This window comes from Acinonyx jubatus, chromosome E3, assembly GCF_027475565.1.
Source record: "Acinonyx jubatus isolate Ajub_Pintada_27869175 chromosome E3, VMU_Ajub_asm_v1.0, whole genome shotgun sequence".
Taxonomy (NCBI): Eukaryota; Metazoa; Chordata; class Mammalia; order Carnivora; family Felidae; genus Acinonyx; species Acinonyx jubatus.
This window is the reverse complement of record NC_069398.1, coordinates 30,039,867-30,059,399: the sequence shown is the minus strand read 5'-3', so window position 1 is coordinate 30,059,399 and position 19,533 is coordinate 30,039,867. Positions and strand designations below refer to the sequence as shown.

At 50.8% G+C, this 19,533-nt stretch overlaps 2 protein-coding genes across 7 annotated transcripts in view; one reads left to right on the top strand and one right to left on the bottom strand.

Moving 5' to 3' along the window:
• Positions 1-19,533, bottom strand: part of KPNA7 (karyopherin subunit alpha 7) — a 121,609-nt gene that overhangs the window by 47,278 nt on the left and 54,798 nt on the right. The window contains exon 1 of one of the 4 annotated variants that reach the window (XM_027042208.2): positions 176-1,703. The exons of the other annotated variants lie outside the window; for them this stretch is intronic. The gene's annotated coding sequence lies outside the window, so the exon portion shown is untranslated. Of the gene's footprint in view, positions 1-175; positions 1,704-19,533 lie in introns of those variants that run through there. 4 annotated transcript variants of the gene reach the window in all.
• LOC106981183 (myosin-16) overlaps positions 1-19,533 on the top strand; it is a 62,152-nt gene that overhangs the window by 466 nt on the left and 42,153 nt on the right. The window contains exons 2-16 of one of the 3 annotated variants that reach the window (XM_027042200.2): positions 2,555-2,698; positions 4,188-4,344; positions 4,969-4,996; positions 5,316-5,412; positions 6,201-6,293; positions 7,310-7,373; positions 8,163-8,261; positions 9,885-9,988; positions 10,796-10,934; positions 11,302-11,570; positions 13,240-13,410; positions 14,840-15,019; positions 16,664-16,790; positions 17,573-17,631; positions 18,983-19,070. In XM_027042200.2, the coding sequence (XP_026898001.1) occupies positions 2,555-2,698; positions 4,188-4,344; positions 4,969-4,996; positions 5,316-5,412; positions 6,201-6,293; positions 7,310-7,373; positions 8,163-8,261; positions 9,885-9,988; positions 10,796-10,934; positions 11,302-11,570; positions 13,240-13,410; positions 14,840-15,019; positions 16,664-16,790; positions 17,573-17,631; positions 18,983-19,070 (1,819 nt within the window). Of the gene's footprint in view, positions 1-2,554; positions 2,699-4,187; positions 4,345-4,968; positions 4,997-5,315; positions 5,413-6,200; positions 6,294-7,007; positions 7,374-8,162; positions 8,262-9,884; positions 9,989-10,795; positions 10,935-11,301; positions 11,571-13,239; positions 13,411-14,839; positions 15,020-16,663; positions 16,791-17,572; positions 17,632-18,982; positions 19,071-19,533 lie in introns of those variants that run through there. The other 2 variants (XM_053213515.1, XM_027042199.2) reach the window with 2 other exon arrangements.

Sequence of the window (19,533 nt, the reverse complement as noted above, 5' to 3'; positions counted from 1 at the left end):
TTCAGACGCAACTGCACTCAGACTGTGGCCCTGGGCAAGACACTTCCCCTCTCTGAGCTTTGACTCTCTCCCAATAGAGACTCCAACATGGTAGGGCATATGGTAGGGCACATGGAAGTACTTTGTATGTTGCAATAGTCCATTTGTGCACCAGATCGTCAAGGGAGTTACTTACCTTCAAAGTCCCAAACGGTTTTCAAGTGAAGGAGTGAGGGGAAGCCATCAGCAGGTGCACTATGTGCCCGTGATGGCTTGAGGAGTGTGGGACAGGCCCAGAACACCCTGGCTGGCCCCGGGGGCTCTCCAGCTGTGTGAGCATAGATGGTGGCTTCAGATCCCCTTGCTGCACGGTGGCAGTGTGCTGGAGCTGGTTTGTCCTAGCTTGTGAGGACACAATGCTAAAACTCCAGGGGCTTTGCAGCTGCATATTAAACATTTAGCAGCTTGATGTCAACCATGGCAGATGTATGTACACCATGGGAATTGACAAATGGTATAAATCAGGGATTTCTCCCCATTCCCACCCCCTGTATAGCTGGTTTACCAATACACCGCTCTCTCTGCTGTGTATGACATCACAGTCTCTCACAGTCTCTCACTGTGTCTGACTGGGGGAATGACTTGAGAGAATGGAAAGTTTGGTTAATTAAACCCCAACCCCACAGCAGACTCCTGGTGAGGCGCTGGACATTTTGTTTAATCCTTTCAAGAATCTTATGTAGTAGGATTTTAGGAGTTCCTATTTTGCAAAGGATCAAGGAAACCCTAGGTAACTTGCCCATAGTCACAAAGACAGCAAATGATGAACTCAGATTCAAACCTAGCTGTATCTGGCTCGAACACCCGTATGCCCCCACATCACCACATCACCTCTCCATGGTGGGCTATGCAGCAGGAGCGTGAGGCGGTCTTTGGTCACGGTCGGGAATACATGAGACCAGAGACCTTGTGTGATCACAACTTATGGCATCTGAGCCTCGTGCTTTGTTTTGCTTCCAGGGGAGTGCAGGAGGGAGATGAGGCCATCGCTGGGTTCAAGCGAGTTGGAACATGAAAGTCCAGCTCACTTCTCCAGAGAACCTACCTTTCAGCAGGGCAGAGCATTGCAGTGTTATAAGGAGAGTGTGGAGCCCCGGAGGCCCCTGTCTAGATACACGTTAAGGACAGCACGTAACTTCTGTGTGAATCCGCAGGTTTGGGACAGAAAGACTGACTCACCTGGCTTCTGAGATCAAGGCAAAGGCCTCTGTCCTGTGCTGGAGCTGAGAGACAAGTGTCTGCCTGAGGGCGAGGCCCAGAGATCTGGGAATTCCGGGGAAATGGACTCTGAATAGAACCCAGCTTGATTTACTAGGGGGTGTGGTGACCATTAGTGGGTAGATTTTCCAGAACTGTCAAGGTTTCAAATTATCTGCCTATTGGACTCATAAATTATTAAAAGTCCCAGAAAGCCCAGTATGTGTTCAAGCCTCCCACGTCAGGCTGTAGGCAGCTCAAAGATGTTTGTTTTCTGGATCACATGTCTTGAGCTTCGGTCCCAGAGGCTGGAACTTAAGAGCTGCTGCTAGTTTTCATTTACAGATTAAGAAATTGGGGCACGGAGGGGGGACGGGATTTGCCTGCCATGCACAGGCGCTCCAGACTCCCAACCCTGTGCTATCCTCACCCTGACACATGTACTGCTCAGCACTCATTGTTGTCTTTTTTTTTTTTTTATTTGGTCTTGTCTTGTTTGCTTGCTTGCTTTCAATTTTATCTTTCTTTTTTTTTTTTCTTTAAATTTTTTTTTTCAACGTTTATTTATTTTTGGGACAGAGAGAGACAGAGCATGAACGGGGGAGGGGCAGAGAGAGAGGGAGACACAGAATCGGAAACAGGCTCCAGGCTCTGAGCCATCAGCCCAGAGCCTGACGCGAGGCTCGAACTCACGGACCTCGAGATCGTGACCTGGCTGAAGTCGGACGCTTAACCGACTGTGCCACCCAGGCGCCCCTCAATTTTATCTTTCAAAGTGGCTTGGTGGATTGGTAGGAGCAGGGAAATGTCTTTTTCTTTTCTTTTTTTTTTTTAATGAAAAAGTTCACTGCTGTTTAGAAACCACCACCAATTCCCAAGGCAGAGATCCAAGAATCACACCTCTGCAAAGTGTCCCCGGGATCAAAGAGCAAGTTCTGATCAGCTACCAGAATGGACTTGGTGGGAAGAGAAGCAGAGCCCAGAGGTGCTCTGAATTTAGGGATGGGACTTGATAGCTCATAAGGTATTTTAGATGCTCCCACTTATGTTAATATAATTCTCACAGCAACCAGCTGAGGAAGCTTCTGTCATCCCTATTTCATAGGGGAGGCAGTTACGGCTCATATGGCCTTGGAGGTCCCTCCTCAGCCCAAGCTGCCCAGTGATGGCTGGACCAGGAGTTGGGCGCAATGGTCACCCAACTCTAGCTCCTTCCAGGATACCAGAGAGTATGGGGTACGTTGTGCCAGAAGCCCATATGGCTGTTGACAGTATTATTTCCTAATTCCTGCTGCGTCTTGACACTCCCCTCACCCAGACTGTCACTGTGAAGAAGGATGATGTCCAGCAGATGAACCCGCCCAAATTCTACCAAGCCAACGACATGGCGGACATGACTTTCTTGAATGAGGCCAGCGTCCTGAACAACCTGCGCCAACGCTACACCAACATGAGGATCTATGTGAGTGTCTGGGGCTGGGGTTGGGGATGAGGGGTGACTGCAGATCTTCTGCCCCTCTCCTGATGGGAAGGGCACAGCTGCTCCTCTACCTTCCCAGCAACCAACACACAGTATGGCTCAGACAAGGGCACAGGGACCATGCTTTTGACACGTTAGAACTTCCACTCCAAGCCTTCGATGTCTCCGTGACGGTGCCATCTCATGGGCAGCTTAAATACCTTTTGCTGAGGTTGTTATCCAGACGTCTTCCTCCCCACCACACCCCTGCAAACTCTCCAATCAAAACATCATTTACCCCCCTGATGACTTCACACAGCCTTGTTAGATGTCACCCTTTGTCCGTCCGTCCGTCCATCCATCCACCTGCTGTCTGCCTTACCCCCACCCTGAGACAGGGCTGGCGGGAAAGAGTGACTCAGCACCAGGAGTTCCAGGGTAACACGCTGTGTGTCATACTCTCAACTCCTTAAGTGGGTTCTCTCTATCTCATCTTTGTTTCTCTTTCTCGGGATCACTTTCTATGTAATAAGATATCTTTTAAAACTCATTATGTATATCACAGCTATGCTAAGAAGAAGCTGGGGCAGGGTGGGTGTTTATTCCCATCTAGGCCGAAGTGGAAGATTTCAGTTCAACTGAAAAGAGGCACGGGGGCGGTGGGCAGGAGTATCAGGTTGATGTGAGTGTCCCGCAAGGAGAAGGATAGTTTGGGACTCATGGATGGGGACCCACAGATTTGGCCTCACTTATTCTGCCCTCACTTATTCTCCCCTCAGACAATTTCTTCTACTACCTCATTGGTTTTTCTGATTTTTTTTTCTTTTCAATGGGTTGATTTCCTTATAAAATTGCCTTATAATGAAAACACAAGCTGGCATCTCTTCTTAAGAGTAGATCAAACCCCGCTGTCCGCCAGGAGGGGTCGTGTCCACACAGGGAGCACTTCGCAGCTGTTAAAACACCACAGAGGTCTCTCTGTGAACACTCACGCAAAATCTCCCAGATGTATTAAATGGAAAAAGCAAGATATAGAACAGTATTATAGAGAGCTATCTTTTGTTTTAAAAACAAGAAGGGAGCAATAAGAATGTATCCCTGGGTTTGTATGTATATGCAACAGAAACCACAGAAGGCAGGTATTAGAAATTAACACTATGTTTACCTGTGTGTGGGAGGAGGAGGGGAGCAATGTGTGTTGGTGGGGGTGGGGGCTGGCTTTCTGCTGCCTATTTGTCCATACGAATTACTATGTTATCTATCCAAATAATTAAACCAAAATAAAATGAGACACATATATATGAAAGAGAAAGATGGCTTTGCTTACTGAATAGACGCTCAGACATAGATTTTGCATCCAGAGGGGACACCATTGTATCCCTCTAGGCTGGCAGTGACCTCCAGCCAGGCTGCTCCAGGGCAGGCTAGGGCCTGGAAGGAAGAGGGCACCAGGAGGAAAAGCCAGCTAACTGTCTCCCTTCCCTCCCACCAGACCTACTCAGGCTTGTTCTGTGTGACAGTCAACCCCTACAAGTGGCTGCCCATCTACGGGGCCCGCGTGGCCAACATGTACAAAGGCAAAAAGCGCACAGAGATGCCACCCCACCTCTTCTCCATCTCTGACAATGCGTACCATGACATGCTCATGAGTGAGTGGGCTGGGGGCTGCCGGGGCTCTTGGGGTGGGCAACAAAAGTTCTTTTGCCACTGGCTCCAAATGCATGAGAACCATGGGCTACCCAATCCCAACCTGGACGCCATGCCACCTGCTGAAGTTCTTCTTTGCTAAAGTGTTGAGCAGCAGCACGTGATGCTAACACTGGGTACCAGGGCTCAGTGAGGGTGCTTGCCAAGTACTGGCCCTACCTCACACCCCATCTCATTTAAGCTTCACAAAACACACAGATGCCAGGTTAAGCGACTTGCCCAGAGTTCAAGCCAACACTTAACCATTCCCTGTAGGACTCTGGCATGTGGCACAGCGGCTGGTGAAGCAATTTCTGTTATGTTGCTAATGACTTGGTAGCTATCTATACGGGATGGGGCTAGTGGAAAGAGTGGCTGGTAAATTCTTGGCCCTTCTACAAACATGCATGCTAGAGAAGGGAACTCCACAGGATCTGGGGGCTTTGGCCTCTGCTGGTCACTGCAGCCCACCTCCAAGCTGGGTGGGATGCAGGGAGATCCAGACTGTTCGGCCAGGGCGATGTCAAACGTCTAGTTCCTAAGTGATTCCTAATTACATCTTCCTGTTGCCGCTTTCTTCCCTGCAGATCGTGAAAATCAGTCTATGCTAATCACGTAAGTGTCCCTTCTGTCTCTCAGTCTATACACATATAATTAGGTCTGTATCTTACACATGTAATTAAGCCTTCTTAGAATTAATTGGTGGGACTTGGTATGGAAATCTGCAGGCTGTGAATGGGCTTAGCAGGACCTTAAGGCTGCCCTTGTGAAGCTGAGGTTGGGGGGCGGGGGGTCTGTGTCCCCACTCCCCCACCTTTGTGTCCCGGCTGAGGGATGAATCATGGCAACACTCAGCCTCCACCGCTTATTGCTTTGCTTCTCTGCAGCCAAGCCCCTCCTTGCACTTCACTCTGCTCCTATTATCCATTTGCAGTGGAGAATCCGGTGCTGGCAAGACTGAGAACACGAAGAAGGTCATCCAGTACTTTGCCAATGTCGGGGGAACTGGCAAACAGTCCTCGGATGGAAAGGTAGGGCTGATGGGCAGACTCAGAGTCTGTCACCCCAGCCCACCCTGTCTTCAGGCACACACAGGGGGGCACACACGGGGGGCACACACAGGGGAGCACACACAGGGGGGCACACATAGGAGGCACACACAGGAGGACACTCACAGGGGGACACACACAGGAGAGCACACATGCAGAGCCCATGTGACCCTCATAGGTGTCCTGGGGTTTGGGCCATTTTACAGAGGAGGAGGCATCTTGGAGAGAAGGGTAGGAAGGACCACATTGGGAGGAGGAGGCCGCAGACCTGGGCCTCCCCCTACAGGATGTATTCTGCTGCCCCCCCCCCTTCATGTCTGTCCCCAGAGGGGTAGGTGGCAGAGCCATTTGTGCCTGGCAGGGGAGGATGGGGGACATCAGCTCCTCATCAGCTGCTTCCACAGGCCCCCATGGCCCTGGGGCCCAAGGAGCAATAGCCGGGCCAGGGGCAGCTACAAAAGCCGACAAAGGAAAGGCTCATGAGGAAGACCAGGGATGCCCAGGGAAGGGTTTTCAGGCTCACTCTGGAGTCTCTCCAGCACCAGCTAAGAATCAGGGCCTGTCATCTGACAGGTGGCCGTCCGGTGTCAGGGCCATAGGGGGATGGTCATCAGGGGGTGGCCCTCTTCACAGGTTCCTTCCTGCCCTGATTTCCAGGCCTCCCCAAGGCCATTCCCCTCCTGGTTCCCAGCTCACAAGCCAGAGTCATTTGAAAGCCCTGAATCCCCAGGCAGCACCCAACTTTGTGTGTGTGTCTCTCTCTGGGCCAGGGGTCCCTGGAGGATCAAATCATCCAGGCAAACCCTGTACTGGAGGCTTTTGGGAACGCCAAGACCATCAGAAACAACAACTCTTCTCGCTTTGTAAGTGTGAACAACGACAACAGTGGCCCCTGGGGGTGGTGGGACAGGTGCCATCACCCTATTCCAGGTAAGCAAATTGGGGCTGATTTAAGCATGCAAATGGAATGAGGCAAGTCACAGCATCTCCTTCCCAGAGAGTTTTAAGGCCTTATCTGTCAAGGTCTACATCACACATAGCCCACATCAGTATTGAAATCAAAGAGCTTGAATGCAGAGACTTGGTAACAGGGTGATGAGGGGCTGCGAAGTCAGACGGGGGAGCCAGAGATTCACAGCGGCTGGAAGCTGTGGACAGCTCTCCCCATCCCCCCAGCTGCAGGCAACTCTGCCCATCCCCCTGCCGGAGGGATGCAGGAAGGGTGCCGTCCATCCGAAGGGCCCTGGTGGATTCTGGAACCAGCTCAGCTCTCTTGTGGGACCTCTACCGGGGCACTATGTGAGGGGCTTCCTTCCTGGTTCCCAATCTCCTGCTGGGGTCCCCTCATTACCAGGGTGCTGGCGGGGAGCCTAGGTAAACAGGGCTGGGTAGGGAGGAAGTGGAGGCAGGTGAGGAATAGAGGTGAGCAGATGGGCCAGGAGCAGCAGAGGCGGAGACACAGAGAATCCTCCTTCCAGGAGAATTTATTGGTGGTTCTGCCAAAGGGCAGGGAGAGGAATGTGGTGTCTCAATAAAGAGACTCAGTAGCGTGCCCCCCACGCCCGCTGGTCAAATTCTCACCATGCCTACCTCTAAGCTGACTTTCCAGTGATCCCAGTCCCTCCTGCTGGTGCTCCTCTCCCCACAAATACCCTGTGGGGTTACCCCACGGACCTTAAATTTAGCTCCAAGCCCCATCTAACTCCTCTGCACGGGAAATCCGTGGCTCCACGTACAGCCATGTCTGGCCCAGTTACATTCCAAACAGCGCCCTTGGAACTCAGGGGGGCTGCCAGTGGGGGACTGTGGCCAAACCCGGCCCACGTGTTGGTCTAGCACCACACGCGTCCTCCCTCACGGCCCTTTCCTCCATGCTCAGGGCAAGTTCATCCGAATCCACTTCGGAACTACAGGCAAACTGGCTGGAGCGGACATCGAGAGCTGTGAGTCAGGCCCCTTTGGAGGGTTCTTCCGGGAGGGACCAGCTACATAGCATGTGGGGCCCGGAGGGGCTCCTTTTAAAAAAAAGTATTTAAGGGGCGCCTGGGTGGCACAGTCGGTTAAGCATCTGACTTCAGCCAGGTCACAATCTCACGGTCCGTGAGTTCGAGCCCCGCGTCAGGCTCTGGGCTGATGGCTCAGAGCCTGGAGCCTGTTTCCGATTCTGTGTCTCCCTCTCTCTCTGCCCCTCCCCCGTTCATGCTCTGTCTCTCTCTCTGTCCCAAAAATAAATAAACGTTGAAAAAAAAATTTAAAAAAAAGTATTTAAGAATTTGGGGTGCCTGGGTGGCTCAGTCGATTAAGCGTCAGACTTCGGCTCGGGTCATGATCTCACGGTTTATGAGTTCGAGCCCCACATCGAGCCCACTTTGGATCCTCTGTCCCCCTCTATCTCTGCCCCCCCCCAACTAGTTCTCTCTCTCTCTTACAATAAATAAACTTAAAAAAAAAAGTTTTTAAGAATTTCAAAACAGCAACAGAGGAATATGAAACGGGGCAGGGCCCTTCTGAAGGCAGCCTGCTGTCTCATGCCCAGGGGGCTGGCCCTTCTCCCCCGGGGGTCCCCTCCGTGGGCAGTGAGGCCCCCAGAAGCTGTGTCTGGGGTGGAGAAAATGGCCCCTGAGCTGGCTATCGCATGGGACTGTACAGAGAGGGGAGCCCTTCTGCGATGGCACCCGGCACCCCAGACAGCATGGGTCTGTGTTCATGTTCCTGTACTTACTCCTCTCCAGATCTCTTAGAGAAATCTCGTGTCATCTCCCAGCAAGCAGCTGAGAGGGGCTACCACATCTTCTACCAGATTCTCTCTAACAAGAAGCCTGAACTTATTGGTAAAGATCGTGATGTCTGTCCACCTGCCCCTTAACTTGCTTCTCCTCTTGTTTCAGTAACAAACAGACTCCCGAACGCAGAGGGTCTGGTGCCATCCCTTGTGGTTCTGCATGAATTTCTTACAGTTGTGTGCATAGGCTACAGGGAACTTGCCTGAGGTTCTCCTCACGTCTCCTCTTCACAACAGCCTCATGAGACTTAGCACCGCTGTTGGCCCATACCACAGACGGGGCTTTGGAATGCCTGCAACACAGACCTGAGATATGGGGCTTGCACCTGCTGCCTCTGGGCCCAGAGCTAGACAGCAGCAGAGACGTCAGCCCAGAACCATTGCACGTGCAATAACAAGAGGCTCCCCTCTAGGTGGACAGAGCCCACAGAGTGCATAGTCTGATGAGCAGAGTATACTCACTCACTCACCTAGATGCTCTTGTGCAGGCACCAACCTGCTCAACTGTTCATGGCAGAGCTGCTCAGGGTATAAAGTCAGGGGAGAGATGAAGACTCACTCTTCCACACACACACACACACACCTTCTAACCCCACCAAAGACTAGGGACCTCTCCCCACTCACAAGTGGGCTTTATTTGTGTTGGACACACCGTCCCTTTTAATTAACGGATGGCATTTTGAAATTGGAAGACTTCACATAAAACAAATCAAAACAAATCACCACCCTTGGATTTGAGGCCACTGGCTTGTTGATAAACTCACAAGCGTGGGTAGTGTGCTCCATGAGGGGCAAGTCTTTCACTGACAACACTAGGGTCTCTGAACCAATGAGTGGAATTTGATAGTAATCCCTGTTATAAGTAAAACAAGACAAAACAAAAAACATCACCAACTTCTTGTTTCTCTGAAGTTATAGAAGATCCAGCAGCCATGGCCCTGCCCTCCCACACGGCTCCAATCAAGGCAGTCGGATGGTGGTGGCCCCTTCAGATGGGGCTCAAGCTCTCCTGGTTGCCACACTCCCCACCAAGCCCCACTGCATCCCTGACCCTTGAGCAGGGTGACCGCCCACATTTATCTTCCTTCTTGGGCTCTAGTTTTTCTCAACAGTAGAGATGAAGGAAAATGAAAGTATTTCTTGCACCAACGTCTCCTCCAGAAGCAGAAAAACAAAGACAGATCAAGAGGGGCACACATTTGAGGACAAATCGAAGTGTGTATCTTTCTTTGTAAAAGCACAATCTTCACGCTTCTTACGTGCCAGTGATTGTTATTGCCCGCTGCAATCATTGTGTTACCTTCTGCCTTAGAATGTAAATGGCTTTTTCTAGGGGAGAGGAAGGGGAAAATAAATAGGAATTAATTTATTCCCCAAATATCTACAGGGCACCCAGGAGGCGCTAGGTACTGGGCCAAGTGATGGAGGACACAACCAAGTTCCCGAGACCCTCTTGCTATCCAAAAACTCCTCATATACCCTTTTCAAATCTCTCCATGACTCTGGGTGATCCCTGAGGGTAGGGATCATATGTTATTCAGCTCTGTAGCCCCATGATGCCCCCTGCATCATGCCGGGCACATGAGAGGCATTTAGGGGATATGGCTTAGAAAGGAAAGAGAAGAAAACCGCAGGTCACCAAGCTGCTAATCTGCTTTCCTGCTCTTGGCAGAGACTTTGCTGCTGGTCCCCAACCCTAAGCAGTACCACTGGGTGAGCCAGGGCGTCACAGTGGTGGAGAACATGGACGACGGGGAAGAGCTGCAGATCACAGACGTGAGTGGGTGGGCGTGGCCGGCACACCACAGGGACAGCCAAGACGGAAACTGTGGGGCCCTGCATGCGCTGCCACTGGAATTGGGGTGGGGCCACCCAGAGCAGCCAGGCAGCGGCCCAGATTCTCCCCCTGGGGGTCTCCCGGGCTGCAGCTGGCTCTTCTCTCCCGCCCGTCACAGCAAGCAGAATTGAACTAGGATTCCACAGAACCTAAGGGGCCATCTGCTTCACGTCCTGGCTAGAAGTGACCCTCCAGTCTCTTAAGTTCCCACCGCACCCTCTCTCTCTCTCTCTCTCTCCTCTTCTCACTCCAAGCACCTGTAACTTCTGTTAGGGTATTTGTGTCCACTCTCCTCTTTGATGGTAGAATTGATTCGTGATGCATCTTGGCCTTTCCCTCTCCCAGGACCTAGCATGAAGCCTGAACAGTAATAATGATGGTAATAATAATGCCACCTCCAATGTGTTATTGTGTATCTAATTCTCACTGTGTGTGAAGTAATGGCCTAAACATTTACACATCATTTCAGTTTATCCTTATGACCACCTACTATCCCCATTTTGCAGATGAATAAACAGAGGCCAGGAAGGTTAGATAAACACAAATGACTATAGTGCAGAGCATTTGGTCTGGGCCCCTGGGAGGAAAACAGACCTGTCTCTGGCCAGGGTGTGTCTGACCTCCAGAACCCACACCGTATTGCAGTGGCCCATCAGGGCCAGCCCACAACTGCAGTGCCGTGGCCTCTGTTCTGTGGAACGAGAAGCCAGGACTTTCTTGCCTTTCTCTTCCCTGTGGACTTGCAGGTTGCCTTTGACGTGCTGGGCTTCAGCGCCGACGAAAAGATTGGCATTTATAAGCTGACCGGGGGCATCTTGCATTTTGGCAACATGAAGTTCAAGCAGAAGCCCAGAGAGGAGCAGGCTGAAGTGGACACCACGGAGGGTAGGTGTTTGGCTGTTCAGGGAGGAGGCAGCACCAGTGGCGGGGGCTCACAGATCTCTGAGGCTTTGTGAACATTTCAGAGACATGCTATAAACCAAGAATGTTCCTTGGATGTCCAGACATCAATAATAATCAGAGAGACAGGACAGAGAGTCAGAACCATAGTTTCGGTTTCTTTACTCTGCTTTGCCACTTGACCTTGAGCAAGTGTGGAAACCATCTCAGACCTCTGTTTTCTCATTGGCAACACAGGGTCTCTGCCACCCTGCCCTCACCCCCTTCCTTAAACACAATAGATGGCGCTGGGCTTCTCTGGGACAGGGCATCATCTTTCTTTCACTCGCCTGCTTTTTCTGTCCTTACTCAGTGGCTGACAAAGTTGCCCATCTCATGGGTCTCAATTCCGGGGAGCTCCAGAAGGGCATCACCAGGCCCCGGGTCAAAGTAGGCAATGAGTTTGTGCAGAAGGGCCAGAATATGGAACAGTGCCACAACTCCATCGGGGCTCTGGGCAAGGCCGTCTATGACAAGATGTTCAAGTGGCTGGTGGTCAGGATCAACAAGACCTTGGACACCAAGATGCAGAGGCAATTCTTCATCGGCGTGCTGGACATTGCTGGCTTTGAGATCTTTGAGGTGTGCCTGCCCTGGCATTCTGTTTCTGCTTTGGGGTGGCCATTTTTCTTCCAGAAGCTACTTCTCACCGTGGTTCTCTGGTTTCTCATCTCGGACCTGGGGCGGGCCAATCTCAGTTATTTGCTATTTATTTATTTATTTATTTATTTATTTATTTATTTATTTAGAGGGGGAGGGAGGGAGAGAGCGAGTGAGCAAGCTGATGTACCAGCACAACACTGGTGACCTCTCACCTTTTTCCTACACAAGAGACACTCGGGTCTCATCCCAGGCTAGTGCAGTGGGTCAGGAATATTTTAGCTTTGTAACTGAAGGCCGAATGATTAGGAGGCGGTCGATCTGGTTCTGGACTCAGGTTGGCCATCAACTAGCTATGTGGCCTTAGGAAAGTAGCTATCCCTCTCTGAGCCTCAGTTTTCTCAAGTCTAAAATGAACCAACGGGGAGAAATGATCTATAAAGTCCATTTCACTCCACTATCCTATTATTTTAAGAATTTCTACTGGCCACAGATGGATTAAAAAAAAAAAAAAAAGCTTACCCCAATTTTTTTCAGGCTCTAAAAGGCTAATTTGGCTGCTGTTTCCAAGAGAGTCATTTAATTTCGTAGGTAGAAGGAGGCTTAGAGTTTCTGGACTGTGCTCCCTGGTATCCTGGGGAGCCACTGAGAGCCAGCAGGGGAGGGATGAGAGGAAGGGAGGATGACATGTGCCAACAGCAAAGTGTGTGCTATAGACAAACAGGGTTCGAATCGCATCTTGAGCCACTTCCAAGCCGTGTGCCTCTGTTTCTCCACGTATTAATGGGGACACTAATCATTCTTGCCTCGTCAGGTTTTGAGCAGAGGCATCTCAGTGCAGGGTCTAGCACGTGTGTGTGCTCTGTGACTACAATGGCACCTCTGCTTTAGCCTGGGGTTTCATCAAGAGAAAGCACTCTCTGGTTTTTTGTTAAAGGCTTGTAAACCCCTCAAGCCCTTTCATCCTACAGATGAGGATTAAAAAAACTACACACAGAGAGAGAACTGTCCAAAGGCACACAGCAGGGCAGAATCCATAAAGCCTCTCAAATGATTTCTATCCTGGAAAAAAAAAAATGATTCTTTCCGCAATGATTTTCTTTTTCTTTCTTTTTTAAGTTTATTTATTCTGACAGAGAGAGAGAGCCCAAGCAGGGGAGGGACAGAGAGAGGGAGAGAGAATCTCAAACAGGCTCCGCACTGTCAATGCACAGCCTGATGTGGGGCTCAAACTCACGAACTGTGAGATCATGACCTGAGCTCACATCAAGAGTAGGACGCTTAACCAACTGCACCACCCAGGCACCCCTCCATAATGATTTTCATTAACTACAGGAGACGGCATCCGAGGTTTGGGCACCCCCTGTCCTCCCCTTCCCTCCTACTTCCCTCTGCCCCCTTCCGCCCCCACCCTCCTCTGCAGGTGCTAAGCTGCTCTGTGCCTTTGCAGGGGATGGTCACCGAGAAGGGCTTCTTGCAGGGCTGATGCAGCACCGTCCCAGGGTCGGTGTTCAAGCATCTGGGCAGCGCCTGACGCTAGTTGGCCCTCAGCAAATTTGAGCTCTGCTTGTCACTTGTCCCTCAGTCCCAGCCCCCGGGAGGCTCTGTCTGGGTCCCGGCTGACACCCTGCTCTCTGCCCTCCCTCCTCAGTTCAACAGCTTTGAGCAGCTGTGCATCAACTTCACCAACGAGAAGCTGCAACAGTTTTTCAACCACCACATGTTCGTGCTGGAGCAGGAGGAGTACAAGAGGGAGGGCATCGAGTGGGTCTTCATCGACTTTGGCCTTGACCTGCAGGCCTGCATTGACCTCCTGGAAAAGGTAACTCGCTGCTCAGAGGAGGGGCTTCAAGAGAGAGGCCAGGACCCTGATCAGGGCTTGCCCCTCAGAAGGGGACTTCACAGGGACCCGCAGGGAAGTGGCACCAGCAACACCACTAAGGACCTTGGTTAGTCTGACCTCTAGTTTCCTCTCTGCAAAATGGGTACAACAGTGATTGCAATGGTCACCATTAGTTGGGCTGTTGTATGCCTCAACTCATTGGATCATCACAAGCTACCATATATATGGCAGGGTGTGTGTGTGTGTGTGTGTGTGTGTGTGTGACACAATACAACCATTTCACAGATGGGAACATTAAGGCACAGAGAAGGGAAGAAACTTGTCCAAGATTATACACCCTGTGAATGGCACAGTCAGGTTCTAACCCAGACAACCTAGTCGCCACCCCTGTAGTCACACCATCAGGAATGTTCTAGCAAATGGCCTAGTTCAAGAATATATACTGTTCAAGCAAATGCAGAAAAGGGACAGGAAAAGGACATTGACAGGACAGATGACAAAATGTGAACAGTCTGTTCATAGTATTGTATCAATGTTAATTTTCTGGTTTTCATTGTCGTTACCAAGCTTGCATTAACATTTGGAGAAGCTGAATGAAGGACGTGTAGGAATGCTCTGCACTCTTTTGCAAGTTTAAAATTATTAAAAAGTAAAAATTCAAAAGATAGGAGAAAGAATATATGTTGTCTCTGAGACTCAGCCTAGGGGTGAGAAAGCAGGCTGGGGTCCCCGATGTGAGCCCAGCCTCAACCTCCCAGGAAAAGAGTCTCCCCAAACAGGCTGCACACACAATCTACCTGTCCTCTAACACCAACAAATACCCCCCTGTCCGGCTGTCACAGAGCCTGAAATGTCCCTCATGTTTGAGCTTTGGGGTTAAGCACTGCCCTCTTCCAGAAATTTTTAGAAATCCAGACCCTCCATAGATATTAAGTCACTGACAGTTTTATGAGCTCCCATGTGAGCTCTCCTCTTCTTTGAGAAGAACCATATGTGGTTCTTGGTAGCCAGGAACGTCACGGAGGGCAGGAGCGGATAACAGAGAATTAAATGCAGAGAGGACGGGTGTCACTGATTTCACCATTTTCCTGAGGGCCAAGGCTGCCTGGCACCACTGTTTGGGAGGGATTAGCATTTGGGGAGCTAAGTAGCCCTTTCAGACTTCCATCTCCCCTTCTGTTAGACTCAATGAATTCTAGTCTCTTTCAAGTGTAAATGGCCTTGGCATTCGAAGACCAGACCTTGGAGCAGCTTCACCGTTCCTGGGGGTCTATGCCCAGAGTTCTGCTTCCTGGCTGGCCACGCGGGTGTCTGGGGCACCCCTCCCACCACCCCCAGGCCAACACCTGAGTGGCCCCGTTGGGGTCCTATGGCCTCCTCTAACAACATCCACCGCTCTTCCTTCTAGCCCATGGGCATCTTCTCCATCTTGGAGGAACAGTGTGTCTTCCCCAAGGCCACCGACGCCACCTTCAAGGCGGCCCTGTATGACAACCACCTGGGAAAGTCCAGCAACTTCCTCAAGCCCAAGGGAGGCAAAGGCAAGGGGCCCGAGGCCCACTTCGAGCTCGTCCACTATGCAGGCACCGTGAGTACCCTGTTGGAACCTCCTGCGGCCATCTATCTTCTTGCTGCAGGCGGCTCTGGCTATTGTAGGTCCTTCCTGCCGTGACCTTGCTGAGGCTTCCTGCCTCCAGCTGGTGCAGCGGCCATAGAACAGGGTGATCAGCGCAGTAAAATGACCCCTGACTCATACTTCCTCATCACTTCTCCCTCTGAGAAATCCAAAGCAATCCAGCCAAGGATGCCTGCCAGGGAACCGCCAGCAGTACACCTGCCAGGGCCACACCATTGTTTGCGGCCCTTGGTTTGACAGCTGCACTTAGATCTTGGACAGAATTTACAACACGTGCAAAAAAGGGAAAAAAGTCCACGAGCCTATCAATTATCCCCCAATGGATTAACTTATCCTTCTGACAGCTCATGGCCACCAAAGCAACAAAACGACATCTCTGGAGTGGCTTTTTCACTCATGACAAACTTAGTCCTTGGGGAAGAGGGAATTAGCTTCTTATTTGAATAACGGATAGGGGAGACCACGTTTGTTCACCCAGCTCTTGAGAATGTGTTTTATTTCCCTGCGATCTGCGGTATTGCTGTAAACGCCCGTGCTCCCTGTTACCACTGAAGTTTGTTGAGCTTCTGTGGGTTTAACTGCAGGGAAACAGCAGCCTTAGCACAGAGCTGTCAGGAAAGCTGCTCTTGGATCGGGCATCGGGGCCAGGATTTTATGACCTCATCAACCATAACAATGCCAATTACTTGCAAAATGAATTATGCCAACAAGTAGAGTAAACAGCAGCTTTGGAGGCCGACTGCAGTGCTCTGCCTCACCTCCCACGATGAAATGAGAGGGCTCTGTATTGATAGCAATGGAATATTCAAAGTCTAATGGGACCTATGCACCTCCAAGAAGGCTCTAAAGTAAGGCTCGCAGGTGATGAATGTCTTTATGCTCTACAGGGGAAGGAAAGCCCAAAGGTTTCTGCTTCTTATCTGTTTTCCTCGGTTCCCTATGCTCAGTGGAAGAATTTGAAATGCGCCTTCCTCTTTGCCTCCCCAGCTAGGGCCACGTAGCAAAACAGGAAATAGAAATTAATGGATGTCCAATTAACTAAACACATGGATCCCATGTGGCCCTTTCCACCAGGCAATGGCCAAGGGATGTGTGCCCTTGAGCAAGGGGAGACTAGACACCCTTGTAGGGAGCTCTTCATGTAGCTCAGGATTTCCCTGGTCGAGGCCAGTCAGTCAGAGCAAGGGCTGAGCCTGGAAGAAGATCAACCCACCTGGGTGGAAAAAGAGCCAGGAGGTCAGGGAGGCTCAGAGTAGCCAGCCGAACCAGACTTGCAAGAGGAGGTCACACCCCGACAGAAAGTAGCTGGGGAGTCCTGTTTTGTGGGGAAAGCTCGGAGACAGGGTGACCTAAGCAGGCAAACTGCAAATGCCCATGAAAGCAGATAATGGGGACTCCACCTCTTACTGTGGTTTAGGGACATCCCAGGACTCCAGGAACATCATCAGGTCAAGAGCTGAAGCCCCAGGAGATGGGGTTGGAGGTTGATCTTGGGAACCCAGAGCAGGCAGAACCTGTAGGTAGAGGTTCTGGCCGTGGGACCCAAAAGGTGGATGCTAGACCTGGAAGGTAACCACTGGCGCTTGTCCCCTCCAGGTGGGTTACAACATCACAGGATGGCTGGAGAAGAACAAAGACCCCCTGAATGAAACAGTGGTGGGCTTGTTCCAGAAATCATCCTTGGTGCTACTGGCCCTTCTCTTCAAAGAAGAGGAGGCTCCAGGTACGAATGACCCCTTGTTGTGTCCAGTCCCCCTGTGCTGATGCCCTTTAGTGGCCAAAATGGAAACAAGGAAACAAAACTCACCTTACTCAACTCCTGCAAAGTGGATGAATGGGTGACAAGTTACTTGAGGGAGGCCATGGATGACAGTGCAGTGGAGAGGTGCGCATGCATCCTGTGAGAGCTTCCATCAACTGTACTGCCCGCTGGGCCCGTGTCACCTCTGGGTGGAGCAATACTGCTTTGGAAGAGTGGATGCCCAAATGTGTGTGCTTATTTTCTGCTCCCCGCTCTCCTCTGTCTGAGGCTCAGGCCAAGCCCAGCCCTGCCTCCTACCCAATCGAGGTCGTGTGGCCCACAGGGAATGGCCTGGATGGGAGCTGCCCAAGGTGGCTGCCACTCAGTGGGGCAAGAGCTGCAAATTTCCTTGAATTCATTGACGTTTTCACCACCAACGTGCAATGCCTCCAGATGGTCTGCAGGCTCTTCTTCCTGCCCCGGCAATGGGAACAGTTTGTCCCTATGTGTAGCCCTAAGTCACAAAGGGCTAGCTACACCCTCTCCAGAGAGCATAGTGCTCCTTTAGACCATTAGACCATGGTCATCCCACTCAACCCTTCCCTGGTAGATGTCCTTTTCCTGGTGTGAGGGCCCCCACCTCACCTAGTCCTAAGAAAAGCCTTTTTAAACCAGAGAATGTGTCTCCTCGACATGGGGCACTGAATGGGGCTGCCTGTCTCCATGCTGCGTTTTGACATGAAACGTGTGTTTTTCTTCCTCAGCTGGAAGCAAGAAGCAGAAGAGGGGGTCTTCCTTCATGACAGTCTCCAACTTCTACAGGGTAAGTAGGGGCTGCCCCAGAGGCCACTGTGCATCCAGTGAACCCTCCTTTCCATTGAACACTTCCTTCTAATGGTGTGGTGGTCTGGCTTCCACCTCCCAGCCCAGGACAGGACGAGTTCATTTCTATGCCTACGGTTGCCTCTTCCATGTAAGGAGTCTGTTTCCTTCCAAAGGGGTCACAGAACCACAGGACCTCAGAGCAGAAAAGACCCTTAGAGATGGTTCAGTCCAACCACATCATTTCGGACTGAAACCCAGGGAGTGGCATCATTGGAGATATGAGTGCCTAAGATCTTGAGCCCCAGAGTTGGCTGGCAGATCCTCTGGGCCGGTCACAACTTCCACAGATTTGGGGCATTACTGGGGATACGTTCCAAAGTGCAGAAAGGCAGCCAATAGGGAGATGTGGCCCGAAGAAAGATTTCAATATTTGCCAAGGATCTAGCCGCCTGGAAGCGGAGTGGGCTACCTCATTGGAGGAATCCAAGCAGAGGAGGAGGGAACCTCCATAGGGAGGTTAACAACGGGCAGGGCTTCGTCCTCACAGGCACTATGGTTCCTTCTAGTATCGAGACTCTATGATGAGCCAGCGCTGAATCAAGAAGGGCCCTGCTTATTGAAAACCACGTCACCTTGGGCAAGTCCCTCTGAGATGACAGACGGCCACTGCCCAATATGCCATCCATGATGGTAGCCACTAGCCACACATGGCTAGTGAGTGCTTGAAAAGAGGCTGGTGCAGCAGAAGAACTCAATTTGAATTTACATTTTAACTTAATTAATTGCACTCTAGGGGCACCTGGGTGGCTCAGTCGGTTAAGCATCTGATCTTAGCTCAGGTCACGATCTCACAGTTTGTGGGCTCCAGCCCCGTGTCTGGCTCTGTGCTGACAGCTTGGGGCCTGGAGCCTTGCTTTGGGTTCTGTGTCTCCCTCTCTCTCTGCCCCTCCCCTGCTCATGTTCTGTCTCTCTCTCAAAAGTAAATAAACATTAAAAAATTTTTAAAAAGACATGAATTAGGGGCGCCTGGGTGGCGCAGTCGGTTAAGCGTCCAACTTCAGCCAGGTCACGATCTCGCACTCCGTGAGTTCGAGCCCCGCGTCAGGCTCTGGGCTGATGGCTCGGAGCTTGGAGCCTGTTTCAGATTCTGTGTCTCCGTCTCTCTCTGCCCCTCCCCCGTTCATGCTCTGTCTCTCTCTGTCCCAAAAATAAATTTAAAAAAACATTGAAAAAAAAGACATGAATTAGTTGAAATCTAAATAAAGACCTGTCCTGAGCATCGGTATCCTGCAACACCAACACTGAGCTTATTAACTCAGTCTTTCTTCTCCTTTTTCCTCCACCCCCAGGAGCAGTTGAATAAGCTGATGGCCACCCTCCACAGCACGGCTCCCCATTTTGTCCGCTGCATTGTCCCCAACGAGTTCAAGCAATCAGGTACATCATGGGGACATGTCTCCCTGCTGGAAGTCCTCAGGCTCTGTGAAGTGTTTGCTTAAACTACATACCCTTTCTTGTTTTTAGCATAGTGAACACGTAGAGAGCAGTTTAGTATTTTTGAAACCTTATGTATTGTTTCTCTTCTTTGCCAACCTCTCCTCCCACCAATTTTTCAAACTTGGGACAGTTTTGACCCAATGAAACAATAACCGTTAATAAAAATAGCTAATGTTTGTTGCACACAAACTGTGAGCCAGGTATAAATGAAATCCGCTTTTTAAAAAATTTGTAATGTTTCTTTATTTTTGAGAGAGAGAGAGTGACAGAGAGACAGAGGATTCGAAGCAGGCTCTGCACTGTCAATGCAGAGCCCAATGTGGGGCTTGAACTCACTAACCGTGAGATCATGACCTGAGGTGAAGTCAGACACTTAACTGACTGAGCCACCCAGGTGCCCTGA